This window comes from Nicotiana tabacum, chromosome 18 (assembly GCF_000715075.1).
Source record: "Nicotiana tabacum cultivar K326 chromosome 18, ASM71507v2, whole genome shotgun sequence".
NCBI lineage: Eukaryota > Viridiplantae > Streptophyta > Magnoliopsida > Solanales > Solanaceae > Nicotiana > Nicotiana tabacum.
Window position 1 is genome coordinate 154,598,879 of NC_134097.1, and position 26,267 is coordinate 154,625,145.

Consider the following 26,267-nt stretch of genomic DNA (forward strand, 5'->3'; position numbering starts at 1 on the left):
TGTAGCGAAACATTAAACTAAAAAGTGATCCAAGATTACTTTATCTAAATATTTTGGTTCTTTATCCTTCTATTTTTAACGGGAAAAAATTTAAAAATAGTCAAATTTATAAGTGATCATTCAAAAATAGCCATAATTTCTAAAATAATCCAAATTTAACCACTTTTTATGTAAAGATAAATCTGAACAAAAATACTGTTCAAAATCCGAAAAATACTCCAGTATATTATAATGGAGTTCCAGCATAAGTATAATAAAACTCCAGGATATCATAATGGAGATCCAACGTAAGTATACTGAAACTCCAGCATAATATATTGTAGTTCCAGTATAATATACCAATCCAATATAATATGTCAGGTGCTCCAATCTCCAGTATATTATGCTGGAACTTTCCGCGTGTTGAAGTTCCGACATAATATGCAGGAAGTTCATACACAGGTGCACCGATCTCCAGTATATTATGCTGGACCGATCCCTGTTGCAGCAAAATAGTGGCTATTTTTCAATGACTAGTTTGAAAGCTGGCTATTTTAACTTTTTAATGGTATGAAGTTAGTCAATAAAGCAACAAAGAGAAAGGTAGAGAATGGCTTTTCCCAAAAATATAAAAGAAAAGTTCCACTAAGGAATTTTCAAATGGCTTTTACAAAAATGGAATTTGGATTGTCAAAAAGTGCTGCCATTAACACTACATAATTACAAAGGCAGCTTACAATGGGAATGAACAATGACAAGATTGAAGGATTAATATTAATGTAGTTGTTCATGTCTGTAATTCTAGTCCTTGTTCCTAGCCCGATCTTTGCGTTGTCCACCAAGAATACGAGAAATCTGAAGACCTCTACTGAATGCTTGGTTGAACAACATACGAGTTTGGAACTCGGACACAAATGGAAACCATGCCAAGAAAGCAACTGGAGTGAACAGAAGCAATCCCATTAAAATCTCATATCCACGAGCTAGAGTCCGAACTGATCCCCAGAATCCAGCTCTTCGAACAACAGGCTTCAATGCTTGAGCAATCTGGGAATAAAAATGCAAATAGAAGGATATTAACTAATAAACTTCTACAAATAGGTTTCCTTCATACACAAATGGCAAAAATGCCAATTAATATTAAGTGCTCGCTGGTTTACTTTGCCATTCTGGATAGGTGTGCATCCTCATAGAACGAAGGGTAGAAAAGATTAATAAAAGACTCACGTTCTTTAATAGCCATATCAAGGCCTATAAAGTTGTATTTTAACACAACCAACCAACTGCAAACCCTCTAATGTATATCAAATGTTATTTATTCTCCTTTAATTAAAATTTTTACTCATTTATAAACAACGGGAGACTCTCTCTACTTTCTTAAGCTCTCAGGCACACTCCCCGAGGAGCCTGAGAACAAGGTTTTCTGAGATTACACAAACACCATTAGCACGCCAGCTAAATTCCGACCAACCCTCTGAAAATAGCTCCGACAAATTACCCCTCACGCGCCCCCACGCGCAGCTCGTCTCTGGCGAGACAAATGCCACGCGCCGGCGCGTGAGCAAGATCCTGACCTCTTTTCAAAAATTTCTTTTTGGACAGCATGCTCACTGGGTATTTCCGACCAAACCCATACAATCCTTTCTGAATTCCGACAACGTTTATTTTTCCGGTGGCGGGAATCCTTCTGTCCAGATTTCTGGTTCCCGTTTCCTTTTTCTTTAAACTTTCTAGCTCACGGTGAAAACTTTCCTCTAAATTTCAAAAACTGAGCAGTTGGATAGTATAATATGGGAGACAACAGGATATATTTCAACGCAGGATTCAAATCTTTTGACATCACCAGATGGAACTCCAACAAAGACACATGGTTTGAATGGGTTGAGAGAAGTCGCAACATGATGAGAAGATCATCCATGGGCAGAAAGGCAATGGAATGGATCTGCTTTGCACTTAAAGAAGTTTCGACAGATCAAAACAATCTAGTGAAGAGATGGAAGTACAAGGAGCAAATGATAGAACATTTCTGTACTAGGAAATTTAACGCTCATGGAAGATATATGAGTATTCTGTCACTGAAGGGAGAAGGGAGGTCTGTAATAATAATCCCAGAGTTAACTTTGAATTCCGGCTGGAAAGACATAGCAGCTAAGATAGAAAGATTCATTTATCAGAACACCAGGCTGAATTCAATAGTACCACCCAGAAACACTGTGGAAAATCTTCCTTATGCCCAAGGAGTTAAGGAGAGTAAATGGCAATCCAATACCCTTTGAGAGGCAAGGGTCAACACGAGCAATGGGGAAATCTCTGTTTTGGAACCTTCTGGAGGAGAGGACACAGGTCTCCTAAAAAGATGCATTATCGGGTTTTTTGGCAAAGAAATCAATGAGAGACCCACTTTAGCAGACATAAGGCGATGGGCTAGTGCTTCATGGAACAAAGCATATGGAGTAAACATATACGAAATGACAGGCAACATGTTTCTTTTTGAATTTCCAAACAGATTCATGGCGGAGCAGATTGTGCAAGGGGAATGGAGATGGAAAAAGTTCAAGCTTCATCTGGAATGGTGGAATCATACTGCTGGATGCATTCCAAACTCACAAATTGAGGAAACATGCTGGATTAGAGCCATGGGAATTCCTTTACATCTATGGTCACAAAAGATCTTCAAAGAAATAGGAGATCTATGTGGGGGATGGTTAGCTACAGAAGAAGAAACTGATCTCAAAAATCATCTTAAGTGGGCAAGAATCAAAATTGCTGGTGATGGGCAAAATTGCTGGTGATGGCAGAAAGACTCCCAATGAGGTTGGGATTGAAAGAGACGGTACCAAATTTTTCATTCCAATCTGGGCTGAAAAAAAGACACGATATGAACTAAGCACTGACACAAGGTTCAACTTCGATGAATCAGAGCAGTAAAGTGTCAAAAATCGAGCTGAAATCCTATGACCCCGATTTGGCTGCACAAGTCATTTTTAATGACCTCTCGTGTGAGTTTTCTGTTGATACTGGGCTGAAGCCTTATATCGAGGAAATGGGAGGACCTTCTTACTTGGGGGCAAAAGAGTCCTCTCCAGGGGAGCCAACCCCCAATGTAAATCATGAAAGTATGCAAAAGGCAACACTTATCAGTTGCAGTCAGCCAAAAGGTGGAGTAGAGTTAGCAAGATTGGAACATAAGGCAGGGGAGCAAAGTACAAACACAAAGAAGGGGAATGATCGTGTGGGAAGTGCTTTGGATCATCTGAAGCAATCTAGCTCTATCCAAGAGTGGGAAATCGAGGAGGTGAACCCTATAGCAGTTCAGCAACACAATCCATTATTGGATAAAAACATGGATGCAACAATATGGGTCCATCAAAATATGATCAAATTGGGGAAAATGTTTGGAGTAGATATTCAAGGCCATGAAGAAGAAGCACTGGAGTTGTTAATGCAAATTGACAGCTGCAGACAGGTAAGAAGGGTGGAGACAGAGTTGGAGGTGAAGAAACAAAGATTCAAAGAATCGCTGGAATTAAAAGGGTTAACTTCTTTTGATGTCAAATTCAAGAGTGACGGGAAAAGGAGTAGGGAAGAGATCTATCAATCATTTCAATATGAAGATCAAAGTAATTTCCTGGAATGTAAGGGGATTAAATGATAAGAAGAAAAGGGAGATCATAAAAAGTCAAGTGCAGAATTGGAGGGCAGACATTATATGCATGCAAGAGACAAAAATTGAGGGGGATATAGAGGAAATAGTCAGGCAAATATGGGGTGGTAAATGGGTGAGGTATGCAAGTTTAGAAGCTAGCGGCATGAGAGGGGGGATTTTGTTGTTATGGGATTGCAGAGTATGGAAAGGGGAGGTGTTACAGACTGGTGCATACACTTTGACGTGCAAGTTTGACGCTCTTTTACAGAATTTTCAATGTCACATAACAGGAGTGTACGCTCCAAATTGTAGAATAGAAAGGAAAAAAGTGTGGAGAGAAATTGGTGCAATGAGGGGATTGATGGAAGGTTCTTGGGCGGTTTGTGGCGATTATAACGTTACAAGGTACCCTTCTGAAAAACGGGAATGTTCAAGGAGGTCCAGAGCGATGGTGGAGTTCTCGAATTTTATAGAAGATATGGAGTTGATAGATCTTCGACTTGAAGGAGGAAATTATACTTGGTTCAAAGGGGACAATCATACAGCGGCTTCAAGAATTGATAGATTTCTTATTTCAGAAGAATGGGATGTAAGCTTCAGAAACATCAAGCAAACTATCCAACAAAGGTTGATTTCGGACCATTCACCTGTGGCTCTATACTGTGGTGCGTGGGAACAAACTAAATCATACTTTAAGTTTGAAAATTGGTGGCTGAATGTGGAAGGTTTTGATGACAGAATTAGAGAGTGGTGGGGATCTTTTGAATTCTCGGGAAGACCTAATTACATTTTAGCTTGCAAGTTAAAAGCTCTCAAGGGCAAGCTAAAAGGATGGAGCAGAAGTTATGAAGGCAATTTGGGACTGCAAAAATCAAAATTGCTTAGTAAACTAGCAGATTTTGAGACAACACAACAACTAAGAGCGTTGACAGAGGAGGAATCAGTGAGGAAAGCAGCTACTCTAATGGAGATTGAGGAGCAACTCAAGAATGAAGAAATTGCATGGAGACAAAAATCAAGAGCTCTGTGGCTCAAAGAAGGGGATAGGAATACAAAATTTTTCCATCGGACTGCAAATGCACGCAAGAGAAACAACAATATTGACCAAATAATGATTCAACATGAAGTAGTCGAGGATCCAGAAAGAATAGAGAATGAGATCATTGAATTCTACAAGGAGCTATACACAGAACCTGAACAGTGGAGACCAACAGTCAATTTCGAAAATAGTTCAAGCATTTCTGAATCAGAAAGGGAGTCTTTACAGAGGAACTTTGAGGAACAAGAAGTGTTGAGCAGTCTAAAGATGTGCGCAAGTGACAAGGCTCCAGGTCCAGATGGATACACAATGGGTTTTTTTAGAAAGTGTTGGGACATTTTGAAGGAAGATATCATGGCGGCCTTTAACAACTTCCATTCACAGGAGATGTTTGAGAAAAGCTTCAATGCAACATATATAGCTTTGATTCCAAAGAAGACAGGTGCGAAAGAATTGAGAGACTTCAGACCGATCAGTTTGATAGGGAGCTTCTACAAATTGCTCTCAAAAGTCTTAACGGAAAGACTTAAGAGGGTGGTTGGGAAAATTGTCGATGCTCAACAAATGGCGTTCATCAAAGGAAGGCAAATAATTGATGCAGTGTTGATTGCTAATGAAGCTGTGGACTCAAGAATAAAAAGGAAAGAACCTGGAATCTTATGCAAATTGGATATTGAGAAGGCCTATGATCATGTGAACTGGAGCTTCCTACTAAGAATGTTAGAACAAATGGGTTTTGGGCAAAAATGGATTAGATGGATGAAATTTTGCATTTCTACTGTGAAATTCTCCATTCTCATAAATGGATGTCCTAAAGGTTATTTTCACTCACACAGAGGTCTCAGACAAGGTGATCCTTTATCTCCCTTTCTATTCATCATTGCTATGGAAGGTATGAACAACATGATCAAAACGGCTAAAGTCAGTGGATGGGTTAAAGGCTTCGAGGTAAACAGGAGTGGGGCTAACAATCTAGAGATCACACATCTCCAATATGCTGATGATACTCTAGTCTTCTGTGATGCTGACAAAGACCAACTTAGATTCTTAAGGATCATTTTGGTTCTATTTGAGGGAGTATCAGGATTACACATTAACTGGAGAAAAAGCAATATTTTTCCCATTAATGAAGTTAACATGGGGCAACTGACACAGATATTGGGAGGAGAAGTTGGGTCCCTACCAACTGTTTACCTTGGGATGCCTCTTGGTGCAAGATCCAAATCAAAAGAAATCTGGAATTCAGTCATAGAAAAGTGCGAGAAGAAGTTGTCAAGATGGAAATCACAATACCTATCATTGGGGGGGAGGCTAGTTCTAATCAACTCAGTATTAGACTCTCTACCTACTTACATGATGTCTTTGTTCCCAATTCCAGCAGGCATTCTACAGAGATTGGACAAACTTCGAAGATCATTCCTTTGGCAAGGCAATAAGGAGAAAAAGGTCTTCCATTTAGTCAAATGGAAGACACTAACAATGGATAAAAAACAAGGTGGATTGGGGATAAGGAATTTGAAGAACCAAAGCAAGGCTCTTAGAATTAAATGGTTATGGAAGTACTCTAAAGAACCCCAATCTTTATGGGGCAAAGTGATCAAAGCAAAGTATGGTGAAGAAAACAACTGGGTGTCAAAAAAAGTCAGTACATCATATGGAGTAAGTGTGTGGAAATCCATCAGAGAACTTTGGCCTATAATGGAGAATCACTCCTCCATAAGAGTGAACAACGGAAGGAACACATCATTTTGGAATGATAATTGGTTAGGAATTGGAAGCTTAAAGGAAAGATACCCAGATATGTTCGGTTTAGCACAAAACCAGCATAGGACAGTAGCTGATATGAGGAGTCGTCAAGGATGGGAAATAGCTATAAGAAGACAGCTGAATGACTGGGAGATAACAAGATTAGCTGACCTTTACAAAGACCTGGAGGCATTTACAGGATTACAGGAAGGGTTGGATTCAATATGGTGGAAGAGGCACAACAGAGGGGTTTTCCGAGTGAAGGATGCATACAAGATTTTGAATCATAATAATCAACAGGTAGACACATGGCCTTGGAAACATATATGGAAAACAAAGATTCCATACAAGGTAGCTTGCTTCACATGGCTACTAGCGAAGGAGGCGGTCTTAACCCAGGATAATCTCATAAAAAGGGGAATTTCTCTGTGTTCAAGATGTTTTCTGTGTGGGGAAAATGCAGAAACTGTCAACCATTTGTTTCTTCATTGCAAGATTACAGACCAACTATGGAAAATCTTTATTAGTCTTAGGGGTATTTCATGGTCAATGCCATACAGGATTAAAGATGTCATTTATAGCTGGGAAGAAGCAGGAGCTGAAGCAACTAGCAGAGATAGATGGAGGACTGTTCCGGCTTGTATTTGGTGGACAGTCTGGAGGGAAAGGAACACTAGATGTTTTGAAGACAGAAGCAATCCTGTGCAGAAGATCAAACTCAATTGTATTCTTCTTTATTGTTTTTGGTGCAAACAGATGTACACAGAAGATACATTGACAATCATAGACATACTAGGATCTTGCTAGGTCCCAAATTAGAACATCTACAAAGTCTCTCAATGTAAATTTGGTTTTCAGTGCAACCTATGTATTGATATTTATAATATTTACAATAGTTACCAATTCAAAAAAAAAAAAAATTTACTCATTTTTAAATCTCCATAACTCTACTGTGTTCACACATTTTGGTTTAAGTTCACAAAAAGAAAAGATTTGTAGTTGAAGTTCAAGAAGAATATTTGGAAGTTGAAATGGTGAGTGAAAGCCATTATAGCATTGAAATACTCCTCAAACAAGTTTTTCATTTTTTAATATTGAAGTTCAATATTTGCAAAAACTGAAAAATATTATGCTGTTTTGTGCTTAAAGCTTTTCAAAAGGTATCTTTGCTTCGATTGCTTAATGAGTAGTATTATTGTTTTGCAAGAGCATTCACTATTCTTTTTAAGTATAACTGCGGATTAGATAGATACCTTGCACTCCTTGTAGGCGTGGATTACTTATTACTACTAGTATATCTCTATAGCAGTACAGACAGCTGAGTTTGTGCAGTTGTTAATATTGACTACCAAAATTCTACCAACAGACAACATTTAAATGCAACCGACAAAAGAGTAGCAGTAGGCGCTAAAAGTTTTCCTGGTACAACAACTACGCCTCAATCCCAAGCAAATTGGGGTCCAAATTTTACTTACAACACATGTCAATCTATGTTGCTCGAACTCTCCAAAAATGTGGCAGGATACGTGTCGGATCCTCCAAAAGTAGTGCATTTTGAAGGATCCGACACGGGTGCGGCTACATTTTGGAGAGTCCGCGCAACATAGATGTCAATTACTTGTTCATCATCGCAAGAAAAACATTTGTCATATTTCTATGCTTAGTCTATGCTCACTGCTCAGTTTTATAATGAATCAACAATTCTAAGTGGAATAGCACTGAAGCATACTTGTTGATAAAGTATATACGCCGAGTATGGGAAATCTTATTGGATCACCAATATGAGATCTTAATGCATAAAGGTGAACGAGAAAATACATAAAAGAGAACATAAAAAGGATGATGACTAACCAGAAGCATGCCCCAGCCAGTTGGCAAAAAAGCGAGAACACACACCACCATGTCTTTAGGAGTCATATGGAGCAGTGTCATCAGAATCACCAGTGTTGCAACAAATGTTAAGAATATCAATCCCTTTATAATACGGAACACGAGTTGGAGATTCGCACTGAATTTTCGTCGACCAACAGATATTGTCTGAAATATATAGAAAAACAAATCAGAAAAACGATAAGAGCATAATAATGGTTCTCAGGGTGTGTTAATTTAAAGCGGTAGTTATTGACACTGGGTTGATCATTTTTTGAGGTATCAAAGCAACAGCAAAGAGAAGTCTGATCTCATCCCAATTCATTTCGAAGCATTCCATATTTTTCAGGTAAAATTTGAAAGCATCTCACGATTAGAGTCCAGGTTTCAAATATATAGACATACTTCCATTTCCTTTGGATGTCACAGGCAGAGAAAAATACTCGTATTTTTAGTTTATCTTGTAAGATTTTCTTGTAACAGAGAATACGAAATAATTTGGTCTTACCTTCATTACAAAAAGTACCAGAAATATTACTAACCATGAAGCACCATAAACCTGCAATTCATGCAGAAATATTAGAATAGTGAACTGATGACAACCTTAGAGCAAAAGAAGAAGGGTTATAGTCCATGGCATACCAGAAAACTCTGATTTGTCACCGTGATCTTCAAGTGATAGACGAGCCCATACTGATAGACAAAGAAGCGCAAAGACAACAGAATTTCAGCAACAATACCGCGTATTCCAGAATGCCTAAGATGCTCTTGTTCCTCCTCCCACCATGATTCCCAACTTTTCTCTGGGGGGACACCAATACCTCCTCTGTTGCTCATCCACTTATTCCAATCAGTCCAATCATCAACTATCTTTTGCCATTCAAAACCAGAGGGATTGAAGAGGAAGGGAGCAAAGAGCCAGGTTCCCACCATGAACCACATTGACACAGTGATCAAGACATATGCAACAGCTCCTCTATAACCTTGCCCAAAAATTTGATAAACGAGCAATAGTATCATTAGCTCAAGTCCCTTGACAAAGTGGCTACGGGAGTAGAAGCGATAGTTATCAGCAAACTTAGCATGAAAGACCACAAAACCACGGCCAGTAGGCCTATATTTTGCACCTCCATGGAGCAATGTTCTTCCATAATAATGGGTCTTCGTTCCAAGTGAAAATGTGAAGAATACTGGTGCCAACTGCAGTTGCATCAGTACAAATTCACTGAGTGCTGTGCGGAATCCCTTTTCCAAGCCAATCTCCATCATCATAGGGAGGGCCATCAAAAACCCAATTTGCACAAAAGACTGAGAAGCAAGAGCCACTTGAAGAGCTTTGTTGTTCTTGATAGACGGTTGCTTACTCAGCCCTTCCTCAAGTCCACTAAGGACAAGGTAAAGGCGTCCATAGAGGAACACATATACGGTGAGGACAGTAATCTGCCAGAGGCAAGCAAAAAAAAGTTCAGGGGTAAATTAAAAAATACAATCATCATTGAATGAAGTTTGAGACACATACCAAGGTACTGAAATAGAAACCAATGGTAGTGAAATAACATGATAACATTCTGAAAAAGTCAAAACGATGTCCAAGCCTGTATAAATCCCGACTCAGGGTCTGTTCTCCATTGCCATTGGCTATTTTGGCCTCAAATAGAGATATCTGATTAAGTCCCACGTCCCTTCCTTTACCAACTTGAATGTATTCATGGTGAGTAACATTGCCTTCACGTAGTGTAGAATTAAAGCCTACAAGACCATAAATTAAGAAATTAGTTTCTCAAGACAAATTTACATGAGTAGTTGAAAAAAACATACAAAAACCTAAAGATGTTCTCAAACTTCACAAAGTTTGGACCTACCAGCAAATATGTCCTCACTTAAGTTGATAATCTTAGAAGCTTTGCTGACTCCACCCCTTGTAAGGTGGAACAGTCTGTCAAAAATATCTGGGTGCCCATAATGGAATCGAACCCTGGAGAAATATAAAATGGAAGTTATTAAATTGAAGTGGGGAAAGAGCCAACACTCATATAGGACTTTGACATGGATGAATGGAGTATGTCTAAACAACTTTAAACACCCCATCATCATATCTGAAAGAGAAGCACATAGTAAACTAATAGTAGCACAGTTCCATGACAAATGAGGATCAAATATTTGGAGAAGTTCTAGATTATCAAATGCCAATTTTATTTTGTAAAGCTGATATATTCATATTATCTCTAACTGCAAGTAAGACAATCTATAAATCCACACAACTGCTTGTATGAATGAATGACGTGTACTCCAGTACCAATGATGATTATCGAGCGGTCTTTGTTTTAAGATGTATTAAAACTGCTCTGTGTGGTCCTAACCCAGTTTTAAGCTTTGTCCTGCACAACTTCGAATTCTTGACAAGTTGGAAAGAAGTAGGAGATTATAAAAGTCACCTTATACTTAATTGGTAGCAACACCAGAAACAGATGCCTGAAAAGTGTATCCATTGAACTATCTATCTCACTACATGAAAATTTAAAAAAAGAGCTTCTAATATTTGTATAAACGGATAATGCAGTTCTCTATTATAGAGCTTATTAAAAATTCATTTACAGGGCTTATAACTTAGAAACAGAAACAAGGATGAGCACTGGAGATTGAAAGTTCTTACTTCAGAGGGTTTGCCAATAGTCTCTGACCAATTGTCACAAAACTTGTCTCTTGATTTGACATAAACCACGCGAGAGAAGAAACACTGCATCAGACAGAAACAAGAGATAAGTAGTATTCAAAGAGAACAATTTAAAATACTAAAAGTATGGATAAAAAAGATTCAGGACAAGTGAAATACTATTGTAACAAGTGTTTACCTTCCAGTAAATATGTGCTCCCTCAGCCCCAGTATACTAGGGAACCTCACACCATCGTGTTTCTTAAGAAACTCTTGAAGCAAATTCCTCATTTTTAAGGCTTCCTCCATGTAGTTATCCTAGAAATGGATATTTAATGTCATAAATTGGAGAGATTGAAATCAACATCTCATGTAGTTATAATCACTTACCTGATTCATATCTATAGTTTGCAGCCCTTCTCCACGAGTGAAGATAATAGCATGATTCTGGTTTTCAGGCTTTCCCTCACCCAAGATAGCAGGGCCTGGAAGTTTTATACGGTAGATATCCTAAGAGAAGAAAACAAAATAATTTTTAGAATGCATAGTTTATATCCATTCAATTCATTAAAAAAATCATCAAATAACCATTCAAATAGAAAACCTATACTTTTTTTGATAAGGTAATTAATTTTATTAACAGTTGGGGAAAACCAAGCCGTATACCAAAAAAAGAGAACCTGCACCAAAAAATGGTTCTCAACAAAAGAGGCCCAATCCTCTATACCTCATGAGTACACCAAAAAGAAACTAGGAAAAGAAGACTGCTTTACAACTTTACAAAAGTTTGTTCCACCCCTTCAAATGCCCTCCTATTCCTTCAAATGCCCTCCTATTTCTCTCTTTCCAAATAACCCACATGATTGCTACAAGGACAACATTCCATGCCCTTGAACTTCTCTTCCCCCTACTATGGGGCCAACTGTGCAACACCTCCTTCACAGTGCCCGGCATCACCCATTGCACCCCAAGGAGATGATCCACATCTTCGCCCGAGCTTTTGCATGAAACACTAACATAGGTGATCCTTCTCTTTCTCAAATTTTCCGCTGTAAAAATCACTCCCCTCGCCGCCAACCATGCAAAGAAACACACATTTCTCGGTGCTCTAAGAATCCAAATAGAGTAGTGAGGGAAAATATGTTCCTCTCTCTGTAATAAGCTCTTACAAAACGACTTAACAGTGAATAATCCATTCTTACTCTCTCCCCATCTCCATGTATCAAATAAGTTGTTCAGTGCGTCCAGCTCATACAGAATCTCCGCCAGATTGTAAAATTCTTCCATCTCACAATCTTGTAGGTTCCTCCTGAATCTCAAATTCCCCAAAAAGACTGTACTTTTCTGACTACTCCAAATAATGTCTAGATTGCTTTGTAAATTGTATTAAAAAAACTGCCTTCTATTTCCAAGAAACATTCAAAAAAGTTCCCATGAAGTCAAGTTGTGATTAGTGATGTCAATAACTTGAAATGATGCCTCCTGTGAAATCAAAGCAATTTGGTGCCTCCCAATAAGAGATTTTGGCATGACAAGGGCTTCAAATGTGGTGAAAATGGAATAGCATTTAATAAGCTCCTCATATCTTGCCTTTTATCCCATCAAAAGAAACATATGCGATAATCATGACAAAAGATCAGACTTCTCTTACCTGATCCAAGTTTTGACCAGGCTCAGAAGAATTTGAAATGGCAGCTTTGGCAAGGGTGGAATAGTAGACCTTTGGATTAACTTTCTTGGACCTGTCTTTGCTTGGTTCTTCAATTTCATCAATATACGCAACACGCATGGATGGGTACCTATTAACCAAAATATATAGACGTTAGCACATTGCATTATCAAGTAGACAAACTAAAAAAAATGACACATACGTTGTCATAAGCCGGAGAATATCTTGTGCACGTTGATCACCAGATCGCTTGTGTATACCATATAACTGGCATGAGACAACATATGTGAATTTCATATCAGCTACTGCTTGACATTGTGCCCAAAGAGACCTCTCTCCCTTCATCTGATCCTCGTTTAACTCAATAGCTTTATACCCCTCCAACAAATCTGTTCAACATAGAAAAAGTTAACTTATAAATTCAGGTGAATACAATGTTAAATGGCAACAAGGATTTAATATGTAACTCAAGGATTCTGAGATACTAGTCAATTACCATCATCCTGGGCCATATCAAGGAAAGATTGAAGTTCCAGAGCTCTGCGGTAATACATCATCCCTCTCACTAGAAATTAAACAACACATCAATCCATCAAATGTACGAATTTTTTTTAAAGGAGTTTAGGCGGAATGGGGAGAGGATTTAAGAGGGGAGGGGGTAAGAAAGAAAATATTGCAAAATTAACTACGAGATCTCTTTTATCCTCTTGTGCACTCATCAAATATCAACTCCATACCTGTCCTTGTTAAAGTCTGCCCCCTATATGAAGCCCAATGGCGGAGTTTTTCTTCTAAATCAGGAGACCATTTAAACCTGAGGTCGTCTTCACTGGTACAATCCACACGCTCAATGAAATTGAGCCATTCATCTGTATGCCACCATTACTAGTTCAGTGAAAAAAACAGAGAAAGAACCAGAAAAGGAGAAAAAAATTACTAGCAGTTGATCATGTGATTAACAACAAAAAACTAAATAAATCAAGTCAACAAGCAAACCTGGATAAATTTTTTGCAAATAGAACAGAATGGAAACACCATCTTCATTTTGTCTATCCAAATCATCTGATGAGAAAAGGACCTCTTCCGTGTAGTATGGGGTCAAGACACTGAAGTAAGAAAGTTCAAGAAACAAGTCACCAACCTCTTCTAGTATATAAAATCTCTTAAAAAAAAATCAATCATATTCCATAATCCATGTTTTAAGTAAATTTGGATAGCTACACATACTTATATTTAATGTTCTATCCTACTAGAATTATCCAACAACTGCTTGTTCTCCCGTTCTATACTGTTTCTTGTTGCTTATTCATAAAATGGTTCTGAGATTGCTTTCATTCGTTAAGACATTTAGTGGGTAATACTATATTGATCCTTTAGTTCATGCTGTGTAAACTTCAGGCTTTAAATTAATATTCTTTTTTAGGGAAAAGGGCCAATTTAGCCCCTAACTATTCGAAATGGACAACTCTGTCCTTCATTTCGTTCCTGTCCTATAAGTGCCCTCGCCGTCAGCCAAGTTGCTCAAAAATGCCTCCCACTAAAATTTTGGTTTGATTAGGAACTGGATTCTGATTTGGATAGAAAAATGTTACTGATATTTCTAAGTTTTATTTGATTTTTTCTCAAAATTTGCTCATAACTTCACTTACGAGAAAGAAAGCATGTTTCGGACTTTCGGTGCTGTGGGCATTTCCATGAACAATGAATTGGAGAAAAAGGATATTCGCCTCCTAGCTTCTAAGTTGGACGGTACATCCATTGCCGACTCCTTTACTGTAAGCAGCAAGTACAACCTTTTGATCTGTGGAAAATTGAAAACAGTTACAAAAAGAAAATGAACTATAATAACAAATATATCTCCGTCAACTTGACCTACTTTCTCTTTCCAAGCTTCTGATTCAGGAGTAGGAAATTTGATAGCTCCAGCTGAAGCAAATAACTGATATTGCTGATCAAGAGGAACCGTTCCTTCATATCCTGAGACTCCATGGATGGAATCTACCAAGCTGCTTGGTTGAAAAGAAAAAAGTTCAAACAAAATTTATTTGTCACATTCACGAATAACGTGGAAGTTTAGCAATTATAGGCAAGAGAAAAACCTTGATACATGATCTTCCATCATTATATCTCGCGTAACAACTTCTAACATGTCCTGGAATAGAAGTACAACTTGATCCCTGTCCTCCTGCCTATTGTCTAGCTGTAAAAACAAAACAAAAAAATCAGTTTTAATTCAATTTCCCGATTTATCAGTAAGATAAGTTGGATGGCTAGAAATATCTATAAAAGTGACTATGAAAAGAATACAACGAGAATGGACTTGGAAAACCTACCAAGTACTTGATAAGCTTAACAAACAGCTCATATAGACTGGGAAGAGCACTCATCTTGAGTTCACTAGTTAAATCACCAGCCTCAATATGCTTGTCAACTTCTGAAAAGATATACTCTATAACCCTGAATAACAACACACAGAGAGAATTTACAAGTGAGGAAAGCTATCGGAGCAAAGGAATGGCAGAATAAGTCACTATGATCTGGCAGAAACTTACTCCTTCTCACGATGGCCAGAAACCAAAACTTTTATTACATTGCGAAATGAAGCATAGCACTCACAAACAGCAGATGACATATAAGGGTCAGCCTCTATCCTCTTTTTCAGCTCACGGTCCTTTCCATTGCTATCCTTAGCCATATCCACTGCTATTGGAATCTATTCATACAATTTGAATGAGTCAGAAATCAAGTGAATAAAAAGGAAGATCAGCTACTGATTGTTGAATGAGGGTATGAAGAATCAAAAATAGTTAATCCAATAATATCTCAATATGAAAAAAACTAAATATATAGGATTTTGTCAAATGCCATTGTGAAATAAGTCTCGTTTAGTGCCAAACTACATAACAAAATCTTTTACCAATGCAGCAAGTTTGAGACCAAAAATAAAACAAAAATGAAAAAGTCATAACCTTGCTAGCAAGCAAAAATGGCGGCCACTGCACGAGATCCAACTCACGATCAGCCCAATAAGGAACAAGCAAAAGGTCCATCTCACTGAAAACGAATGCAAAGCATAACAGTAGTAAGTAAATGCATAACTTTGATTACACACCCAAATGAGGGCGACGGAATGGAAAAATCATGCGTGTAACATTTCAAATTACCGATTGCTAATAAGATCTTCCTCCCTAAAACTTGTTATTATTTTATTCCACAACTGAGCAAACCTTGCAGCTTCCTTTTCCTTGTTGGATGGCACCTAATAACCGATCACATGTATACAAAGTTCAAGTTAACTTCCTGATCACTTCCTTTTTAATTTTGTTCCATGCTAAAATAAATCCAGATATTCGATATTGCAGACCAAAACGTGGAAGAAACCTAACCCTGTTGAACTTTCGGGAAAATGTTGCTTTTAGTCCTTTCTTTTTTGGTTGGTCGCCCTTTTCCTCCGGTATCAAACAGGCATTAAAAGCACTTGGCAAAGACTGGAACCTGGACCTCAGCATTCCTAAGGTTCGAATCTGAAAGCAAGACAAAAAATTAGAGTTCAATAAAAAGCACACCTAGCTCTATTAGCTTATCATCTTATTTTGTTAGAATTTGCAGAAGCAGCTTATACTTATAGACTAAGCAATCTATATTATGTTCATTTTTTAAATTATAATCAAAGATAACTTAAGACAAAAGACCACAGAAATGAAGCAGTTAGCCACCAACCTCTCCAAGCCTACGAAATGCTCCATAAATACCACCGAATAGTGTGGAGAAAATGGCATACCATATCTGAGCATCCATGAAATAAACCTACAATGAAGTAAATCCAACCAGTGCATTAGCTTAAACTGGAATAAACTACTAGTGATTACACCATGCCTCTGTTAAAGATTATCCGAACGAAGGAGGAGAATCGTACAAGGATAACTGGAGCCCAAAGAGCGATAACAACACCAATGTTGCTGCTTGCTGCAAATCAAAATAGCCATGTCAGGACCACGAGCAGAAGGGCATAATATCAAAAGGCTCAAAGTTCAAGTCAAGTTCATTACCGTGGGGAAAAAACTCATGCCATTGATAAGTGGTAATGTGGACATTCATAATCTTTTTTGTTGGATCCACTAAAGGCTTTATCTGCAGCAAACAACTTTTCATTGTCAATATAATTCGTAAAGCAGGCAACTTCTGTGAATATACAAAATATTGATGTGTGCTTAACAAAAGAAAGTCAAATACCAATTCATAAAACACTATAGTAGGACAAAAGTGTCTCCAGAGTAAGAGTGTAAGACAATAGCAGCTATTGGCTAGCACGTAAAAAACTGATGCATATTACAACTCAATCTTCTAATATGAAAGTGACATTGTCCTACCTAGAACCTAAAACATCTAACGAATTAATAAATAAAACAATGTGCTTCTAAATTATATGGCTTGCTTTTGACAAACTAAAAGGTAAGAGCTGGCAACAGAAGAGGAATTACCTCTACATAAAAACTGAATGCTAGTTTTGTCGCAATTAAAAGTACCCAGAACATAGTGTATCTGAAATTTAGAATAAAAATTAGTAGACCCATCGACATGAAAGTTAAAATGCTTCGACTTAGTGACGTCTTACTTGAACAAAGAAAAAGTGCTCTCATGCATTCCCCTACCAACATAAAGCCGAGGCTGCAATTGACAATAAAAGCCGTATCAGATTTCTAAACAGAACAATAAGTGCTCTTAAAAATGTACAAATGAGTCAAAAAAAAAACATGTACCTGTGACCACCACATCATCAGCATCACAATTTTGTAGTGTGATCTCTCTAGGAATCGACGGACGAAGGGAAAAAGAAAGAGCAGAGCAGCGAGCATATTGGGCGACAAGTAGATAACCACAGCCAGTATAAATAGTGAAGGAGAATTTGAGTTGTTGCCAAACCAATTTTTAATGGTTTGGGCAAATGAAGGAGGATTTTCCCATGTATAAGCATATGTAACAGGTAAAATGACCACCCAAGCAGCTGCGGATATGACCTTCAATATGTATCGTAGTTTAACATAGAATGACATGCTGTGCCTAGCTTTCCAATTAAGAACCACATCAAGAGCGGCTGCAACAATTATAAGGTAAGTTATTATGTAAAAATAGTGCCGCAACAAATATCAGAGCACTGCTCTAGGGATCGCCAAAAACAATAACCATCCACATAAACAAATAACTTTTTGGTGAGACTTTTTACCATTCACAACTGCCTGTGTGCAATCAAACCATATTTGTATGGATTAATACACATTTCACTGGAGGAAATATCTTTTTGCAGAGCATCAAATGCTAAATAACTTTTTTTAATAATGGCGTTGTGCTGGGTACTTTTTACCTCCACTAACACAGCTAGCAAATACGCTTAAGCAAATAGAAAGAATTCACCTATTGTCGCATCTAAATAACTTTTATCATAAATTCTGTTCAACAAATTGTTGCTAGTAGCTCATGGTATTTTAGCTTAACCAAAAAAACACTTAAGCTTTTGTCTCAAAAGTACAAAGAAAAATAATCCTTCATTTATATCCAATTACTTGCTGGAAACTTCCAATTTTATCATCCATAAAAATTGCACCAATCATGTAGAAAAATATTAGTGCAGTAAGATGGGACAGAAGGTAGCAAACTTTGAAAGAGCTTCAATTATAATATAGTTTGCTATGCTGCAGAAAAGAGAAATGAATTTTACAAACCTTGCCCAAGCTTCAAAACTGCAGCTGTTATAAACACACTCAATACTTTCTTGAAAACATCTGAAGTGAAAACCATGCTCAGCTCTCCTGAACCATTCCAAGCAATAATTATCATTGCCTACACACAATCAACAATACCTTGTCAAATTATAATTGTCAAGTACATAAAGATAATGGACAACCTAGCCACGGTCACAAAAAGAAGAAAGTACCTGTAAGCACAATATGAAGAAGCTCCACATTCTGTCAAAGCTCCTAAAGATATGCAAATATGATCGTATCTCAACGAAATTAACTTTCCCCACCCAGCGATCTCTAGAAGGCTTGTTTTCCTGGAATTCACAATTAACTTAATATAATTAGTTCATGAGTTTATATCATCAGGGATAAAGTTCTATTGAACTTCCGAAAAACAGCGGATAGTCTGATGCATTAATCACGTAAGCTTATGGCATAGAGCACAATGACATTGGTACTGTAACACCATATATTAAAGAAAATTACAATTTCATAGGGATGGAGGCATGAAATGCTAAATAAATTGACAATGCTCGAAAACAGTGAAATGCACATAACATGGTGTTATTAAGATGACTTCTGCCGCTAAAACATTACCCCATTTCTCTCAGCACGAAGTTCTTCCACAGGGAGGCAAAAGAAATCAGCATCAGCGCGCATGGGCCAACCTAACCTGAAGCAGTCCACTGACCTACAGTTGTATGCGTAAAGTCAGAAATGAACAAACTATTGAATAACTGAACCAGGAAAAAAAACAGAAAACGGAAAGGTTGACTACCAAAAGTATTCATTTAAATCATCATAGTTCCTCCACTGGGAATGCTTTGCTTTTCCTCTTCTGCTCCTAGCAGCTTCCTGAAAATGACAGAAAAGGGCATAAAAAGAATTTCCCTCACGTTCTAAAGAAAGGTAAAAATACCAAAACTGGTTCTTTTTAATACAATAGATTGAAGAGGAACAGATAGCTTTGAAATGCATCTAATACCCGTGCAATCACTTCATAAATAGGAGTAACAACTTTTCTCAAGAAAGCTTCCTCTTCCCCTCCATAAGCTGGCTTAACATTTTCACCCGTCATGGGACTAACATTGCCAGCTAGCATGCCATAGAGTTCAAATGCCATCTATATGAGAAACCAATGTGTGAGATCCAAATGCTTTAACGTAACAAGAAATATCTGAAGCATATTATAAAAGGCAAATTGTAACAAAAATATAAACAATTGACAAAAGCAGCTGAGAAGCTGGCAGATAAATGCAACATACGGTGTTGACGAAAATGAAATGTACCATGGTAATCTTATTTAACCCTCTTGACAAGTAGAGTAGCTAGTTTATGAAATTATACTCTCTTCTCGATTTACAATTATTAATAAATCTTTTTTGTCAACCTTGTGTGTTACTCATATAACAAAGCAGCAACCTTCCACACCACCAGAAAGTAAGAAAACTCCTCGAACTGTTAGCAGAAGAAAGTATTAACATGTGAGAACAATTTGATGAAAGCTATCGCCGTGTAAGTATGAGCGCTTTACAGCTTTGCTCTCATCCAAAATCCAGCAACAAAGAACCCACTAATTACATCAATGTCGACTTCTGCATTTTTATTTGTGATAAATTCAAAAAATAAGATAAGAAAAAGAATCTATATGTTCTTCAAAAATTGTTCAGATTTCGAGAAACATTAAAAACAATCCACTAAGTTCTGAAAACATAAGCACTTTTAAAAGCATACATGATGGTAAGTGTAGCATAGGCATTCTGGCATGAATCTTAAATTTGCTGCTTCCCCCCATATGAGAAGATACAGCACTTCTAAAAGCTTACATGATGGTAAATGTAGCATAGGCATTCTGGCATGAATCTTAAATTTGCTGCTTCCCCCCATATGAGAAGATACAATCCCATGTATAATAATTTACGCTGCTGTACTTCCTGTTGTATGGTTGGCAACCTACAATGTTGACAATTAGGAAAAGATCAACACATACAAGTGCAAGATGAGCTTAATTTGCAAAGCATTCGGCTCTTTGCTACAGACAAACACATCTACAAGAGATGCTAAAGGAAGCTACAGGCACATGTTATCCTGTTCTGAAGTACAAAGCATCAAAGATGCAGACTTTATTCTATCTACTTTGATAGACAACAATCAAGAAAAGATCTTGGATGAAAGTATGAGATATATTAGCTGTTTTCCTAAAAATCAGAATTTCACTTCAAGTGTTAACGTCTGAAGGCAGTAGGACATAACCATTTCAAAAATTTAAAGAGAAGCTCCTCACCATAAACTGCTTTTCCTGTCCAAATATTTGCACCATTTCTTGTAGTTTTTGAAAAGCTTCTTCATGACTTCATTCAAAGCACGCTCATCCAACTATGCAAAACAACACAATGAACAAGAAGAAAAAAACAGTATTGATAGGCAACTAGGGAAAACTGTAAGAGAGGGATTAAGCACATATTATCTGCAGTAACTTCTTGTAACTCTTGAAACCTCCCACCATGCACCAGTCAAAGCAGATCAATCAATCAAAAAATTTCAAAACACAAATTATCTCTTCATATTCTTGTTATGGAATCCGTCCTTTAACTCATTATATTAACATCTGCATCAGTAGAACATTTAACAATTCCATTTGCTGAGCATAAAGGATTGACTACACATTGGGATCATTGAATTACAGTTCTCATCCACTTTAATGCATGCTAGCATTAACTGCAGTGACCTATTGTTGTTCTTTTGAGGGTCAAAATAACATCAGGAAAGTAAAAAATCAAAAAAGCCAAATGAGGATACTGGTTTTGTTGAGAAGACTGTTCCTCCAAAAGTTCAAACATGGAAAATAGTACACGAAGTTCAAAATTTGCTAAATATGGCACTATGGGACTTGAGAAGCTGCGAGCAAGGAGACAAATACACATCAGATATCTACTTTCAATGTATTTATTTTTTTCAATATGAGGAAGACAGGTTTTTTTTCCTTTTATCAATCACATACATATTTCTTCAGCAAAACTAGAATCAGGTGCGGCAAAGAACATTTGTTGCAAAATAAGTATATAGCAAGTGGAAATAACTCTTTGAGCTTTAGTAGAAACATGCTACCAAATTAAACAGCAACCAAGTAGAAATGCACTCTTTGAGCTTTAGTGAATGTCGCAACTTAAAAATACATTGTGTTTTTTTAACAGTCTCAAAGTCCTCATTGAGAGTAACTATGCTAAACATCTAGTAGTCTCTAACTGTCAGCAAGCAAGCAGATTTAAACAATGCAATTAAATTCAAGACTCCTACTAAAGATTGAAGAATGGCAATCTTTCTTGACCAAGTACGTCAATCCTCTCAACTAAAAGCATATTTATCAGTTGAGGGAAAATTTTGTTCACTCATCAATAAAAGCAGTATCATGTCCCAAACCTTGGGTTGCTGGTCAGGCTTTGGATACTGGCGTATGTGTACATTTGCAAGTAGCAAAATGAGATGCTCCCTCTGATTTGCAACATTATCTTTCTGAGAAGCAATTGACAAAAAAAATGAGCTCAATAAAGCATATTGATTTGCATCCTAACTGAGATAATTTTTCTTCTAAACCTCAAAAGATGTATGAAATAGCATGAAAATAACACTGAGAATAAAAACGAATTGCTACCTGAAACCCAAACATTGCTTGAAGCCAATCAAGAATATCTTCATCTTTCTTCTTCTTGTAATCCTTGGGCCATGGAAGACCTCTTGTATTTCTGAGAGCGTAAACAGCAGCCTGAATCTGTAAAAGGAGGAAAGGAGAAGTTGTTAAAGCAATAAATGTGAAAAGGGAAATGCAAAGGTAAAGAAATGCTTATAGTTGGAAATCCTGTCTGCGAATACAAACCTCAGGAAATCTCATAATTGCCTGATTTACACTATCAGGATCCAAAGGAAGAATATTATAGGGGACTAAAATCTGTGTCTTCTCAGCAACTTTATCATGAGCTTCCAAAATCTGAGTAATGGACAATCAATAATCCACCACATACAAAGAAAACAATGTTATAAACAAGGAAAAGCATTAGAGTTATGGTAAGTCAAAGCAAGAGCTTGTAAAGTCAGCAGAAAAAGAAGGTTTAGCAACAATTTCGTTGAAAAATACTATCATTCTCACCTCACGGTCGACTTCTACTGCTTGCGTCTGGTTAACTGCTTTCAAAACCTCAAAGAGTACGTTTGCAGTTTGGTATGCCTTAGTAAGTTGTGCACTGGAATTTTTTTGAAAAGATGAGATAAACAACTTTCAGTATAACTAAAAGCGAGAAAGAGACCACTATGAGAAGGCACAACAAATCTCTAACAAGGGTGCAAAAGACCCACCGGTCTGCTTTCTCGGCAGCATTTTGCAAAGCTTGAATGTACTTTTTGTAGTAATGCTGGTAAAAGCTCTGCATTTCACGTGCATCACTTTTTTTAACCCTTCCAATCAAGGTTGGATCATTTTCCTGAAAAGTAAGTTTGTTACAGACTTACATGAATTACAAATGGGCACAAACATATCTCAAGTCTTATTAATGATCACTAACAAAGCAGAAAGCAAGAAATCGCACTGGGAAAGAAAGCAAGAAATCGCACTGGGAAAAGAAAGCAAATATTGGACAAGGAAAGAAAGGTGATAGCCCTAAAATAATGGCACGTGAGCTTTTAAGTTGGGCTTCCTAAGTAACATCTAAAGGGACGTTAGAAAAGAAGTGTCTACAAGAGTAAACTGCTAACTCATAAGAACTTTAACGACATGGAACAAACGCATACAAAGAAAACCCACTACCACAAGCAAACTTCATAGGAGAAAGCAGGTTGAACAGAAAACATTGTCTTGAGCCAACCAACCATAAAAACATGTCATTGACATATTATTAGGGAAAGGAAAATCCATGCTTGGCCACTTACCCTTTCAAGCCGCTGCAGGAGGGACGTTTTAAACTGCCGAACACCACGTCCACTAGAAGTGGGATCTAACCGATGAGCTTTCTCAAAAGCATAAAACCGACCTACAACCAGAGTAATGAGTCTGAATGTTAGAATAGACAACTAGAAAGCATATCTAGGATCATGTCCATGCCCAGAATTTGACAATAACAAGATGAATAAGGTCACATTATCCGAATTAACTTGAAGTATTTTCCTCCTTAGAAGTTCGTAATTTGTAAAGCTTTACTCATACCAAATATTCTACCTACTGAAATATAACCACCTTCAACTTTAATTACAAATTACCTCTCATATTTCAACTACTATTTAGACATTTTACCCAACTCCAACATCTCGTATTAATGCTGATTAACAGCGGTTGCCTAATTTGAAGAAAAGAGTAAAAACAAAATGTCGATGCCATCCTAATCTAATTTGAAGCTTGGTTAGTGAGAACACTCATAAGGTAGTGTCGACGCTGCCTCCCCAAACCAAATCAACCAATTGAAGGCCAGAAATTCCATTCCCTGCTTCAAGTCCAAAACCTTATTTCATGTCCTAATCAACATAACCAATTAACTGCCTTGTTTCTTTTAATTTGACTGAGACCACCATAGGTAGCTCATTTTGAGTTTCCTTTGGCATCCCTAGGCCATGCGACTGTAACTCCTGAGCATTATCTTGAAATCAGTACATTTATAATCCTGAAATCACTTTGTCAAGAACTCTTGCTACACCATTCTGACCCATATTTTTGTTTAACATTATGCATATCCTAGGATATATATTGAGCATCTTTTACAGTTTCAGCAAAAAGATACCAGTAAATCTTCAACCCATCAGAAGAAAAGAACTACTTCTAAAAGCTAAAGCCATCAGAATTTACAAACAATTAACCTATTGAATTTAGGCTCTTAGCAACACCAGCCAATTGCCGCCTTTTATGAATCACCCCTACTACAGCACCATGGTAAGAAGACCTCATTAAAATTAATATTACATTCCAAACGTGGGAATATTATTAGACCTTAGTAGATGCAATCAAACTGATTGCCCCTAGCATTGTCTGCCTGAAAGTAAAACTCAGAAATCCCATAGCAAACTCTCTCAGACAGCATTCTGGAGGACATTTTTCCTCCCATTTGATGTTTCTCAAGATAACTTGCCATTGACACACATTTGCCCATGATTGAATCTGTGAGTTCAATTTTTTTAGTAAAGTAATCTGTGAGTTCTAACTTTAAAGCATTGTAACTGATCCAAAGAATGACTCTTCGTTTGTTGAATCATTAAATGGGATAAGAAGAATTCTAACTTGAATACGTTTCTTGTTGTCGAACTTGTAATGAGAAATAACGGGAGCAGTACAGCTGCCTCCTGATTCTTTCCCAATTATCATGTTGGCAAAATGACTTAAGACTTTTTAAATTAAAGCTTCAAAAATGAATAACTATATAGATGCTTAATTAGAAAACAAGAAACATTTCTAGTCTCAGGAACTGACATAGATAGGCGACACGGGGGTTGCTGGGTTCAACTTCATTGGCAACACGAAGAATAGGAGCAATCTCCGCTAGAGACGATGGCACCACTTCACTATCAATCATTGACTCCCCTATGTTCCCCATCGTCTGCGTCCGTGTTATCCGCCGCTGCAGCGACGGCTCAGGGCCCCCTCTTGACGCCATTATAATTAACTTTCACACCCTTATCTTCACTTAAAAGGTCTGAATATAAATTCAACATGCGATCACATTAGTATCAGGTAAATAAAATTAAAAGCCTAAAAAATAACACAAGACAACTGATACAATATCAAGTGATTTTCACAGGCATTAAGTGAAAATGAGAACACTTAAGAAAACACAAGAACATACAGAAAAAACACACAATATACACAGACAACTTATACATACAAAAGAAGAAGAAAAATTACGGTAAAAGACACATCTTGAACATCTATTAACATCCGCACAAAACACAGTTTTACAGGTACATTAATATCAAAACACCCAAAAAATGTAACAAAAAAACACCCAGATACAGAAAAAAAAATTAAAATTTGCAAGAAGATTGAAGAAAGAGAGAACCGTAGATAGTGAGAGCTAGATGAGCATATACTATTCAGTAATAAGCAGAAAACACTAGGATTTATCAAAGTAAATGGGCATATACTCTTCAGTAATAAGCAGAAAACACTAGAATTTAACAAAGTAAAATAAGCTAAAGAGCTGCATTTACCATTGTTTGTTAGTTCAAGAAATAGTGATCAAGATTTTTAATAAATAAAAAAGATTACATTTTTACCATCACATTAGCATAAAACCAACCGGAAAAAAAAAACACCCACGTACAAAAAAAAGGTGAAAATTTGCATAAAGATTTAATTTTTACCAGCACATTAACATAAAACGAATAAAATGTACAGAAAACAAATACAGCCATATACCAAAAAGGTGAAAAAAAGCAAACAGCAGATAAACAACAGGATTTAGCTAGCTAAAGAGCTCCATTTACCATTGTTTGTACTGATCAAGATTTTAAAAAAATAAAAAGATTAAATTTTTACCAGCACAGCAGCAAAAAACCAACAAAATGTACAAAAAAACAAACACACCCACATACCAAAAAGGTAAAATTATGCATAAACATTCAAAAGAGAGAACAGTACATAGAAAGAGCAAGATGGGTAGTTAGAGTTCAGCAAAATAAGCAGATAACAAAAGGATTTAGCAAAGTAAAGCAAGCTAAAGAACTGCATTTTTACCATTAATTGTTAGTTCAAGAATGAGGAAATGCAAAAGGTGGAAAGTTGAAGAGAATGACCAAGACAAACCCTAGAGAGAGAGGGGGGGGTTTTGGGGAGGCTGAAACTTTAAGCTACTTAGCAAGAAAGAAAGCAAAAGTGTAAAAATGGTGATGAGAGAGAAGAGGGAATACAACAACAACCCCAGTATAATCGAATATGGTTGGGTAGTGAGAGTTGG

The 26,267-nt window shown here is 37.1% G+C and overlaps 1 protein-coding gene across 2 annotated transcripts; it reads right to left on the minus strand.

Annotated features, from left to right (window-relative positions):
• Window positions 1-594: 594 nt before the first annotated feature.
• LOC107763618 (callose synthase 3) lies at window positions 595-26,267 on the minus strand. 2 transcript variants are annotated; one of them, XM_075237540.1, is made up of 43 exons: window positions 26,048-26,267; window positions 24,785-25,007; window positions 23,260-23,360; window positions 22,690-22,814; window positions 22,484-22,577; window positions 22,214-22,324; window positions 21,992-22,108; window positions 21,760-21,852; window positions 20,624-20,715; window positions 20,166-20,292; window positions 19,325-19,462; window positions 19,118-19,194; window positions 18,937-19,030; window positions 18,534-18,653; window positions 18,322-18,439; window positions 17,362-17,696; window positions 17,217-17,269; window positions 17,083-17,143; window positions 16,651-16,732; window positions 16,518-16,567; window positions 16,322-16,408; window positions 15,988-16,125; window positions 15,766-15,860; window positions 15,571-15,655; window positions 15,154-15,314; window positions 14,935-15,058; window positions 14,701-14,801; window positions 14,478-14,607; window positions 14,251-14,402; window positions 13,598-13,707; window positions 13,339-13,470; window positions 13,098-13,166; window positions 12,804-12,990; window positions 12,584-12,731; window positions 11,323-11,442; window positions 11,132-11,250; window positions 10,933-11,016; window positions 10,142-10,254; window positions 9,799-10,028; window positions 8,922-9,719; window positions 8,788-8,838; window positions 8,262-8,447; window positions 595-1,026 (listed from the first exon to the last, which is right to left on the minus strand). In XM_075237540.1, the coding sequence occupies exons 2-43, from the start codon at window positions 24,966-24,968 to the stop codon at window positions 781-783; spliced, it is 5,838 nt and encodes a 1,945-aa protein (XP_075093641.1). In that variant the 5' UTR covers window positions 24,969-25,007; window positions 26,048-26,267; the 3' UTR covers window positions 595-780. The 2 variants fall into 2 exon arrangements, with proteins under 2 accessions (XP_075093641.1, XP_075093642.1); XM_075237541.1 differs by lacking the exons at window positions 20,166-20,292; window positions 20,624-20,715; window positions 21,760-21,852; ... (5 more) ...; window positions 24,785-25,007; window positions 26,048-26,267 and adding an exon at window positions 20,074-20,141.

Coding starts and splice junctions, on each gene's coding strand:
- LOC107763618 (XM_075237540.1), bottom strand. CDS start 24,968: ATGGCGTCAAGAGGGGGCCCTGAGCCGTCGCTGCAGCGGCGGATAACA. Junction 15,656..15,765: donor GAAGATCTTATTAGCAATCG/GTAATTTGAAAT, acceptor ATTCGTTTTCAG/TGAGATGGACCTTTTGCTTG. Junction 13,167..13,338: donor GCAGACTTTAACAAGGACAG/GTATGGAGTTGA, acceptor TTTAATTTCTAG/TGAGAGGGATGATGTATTAC.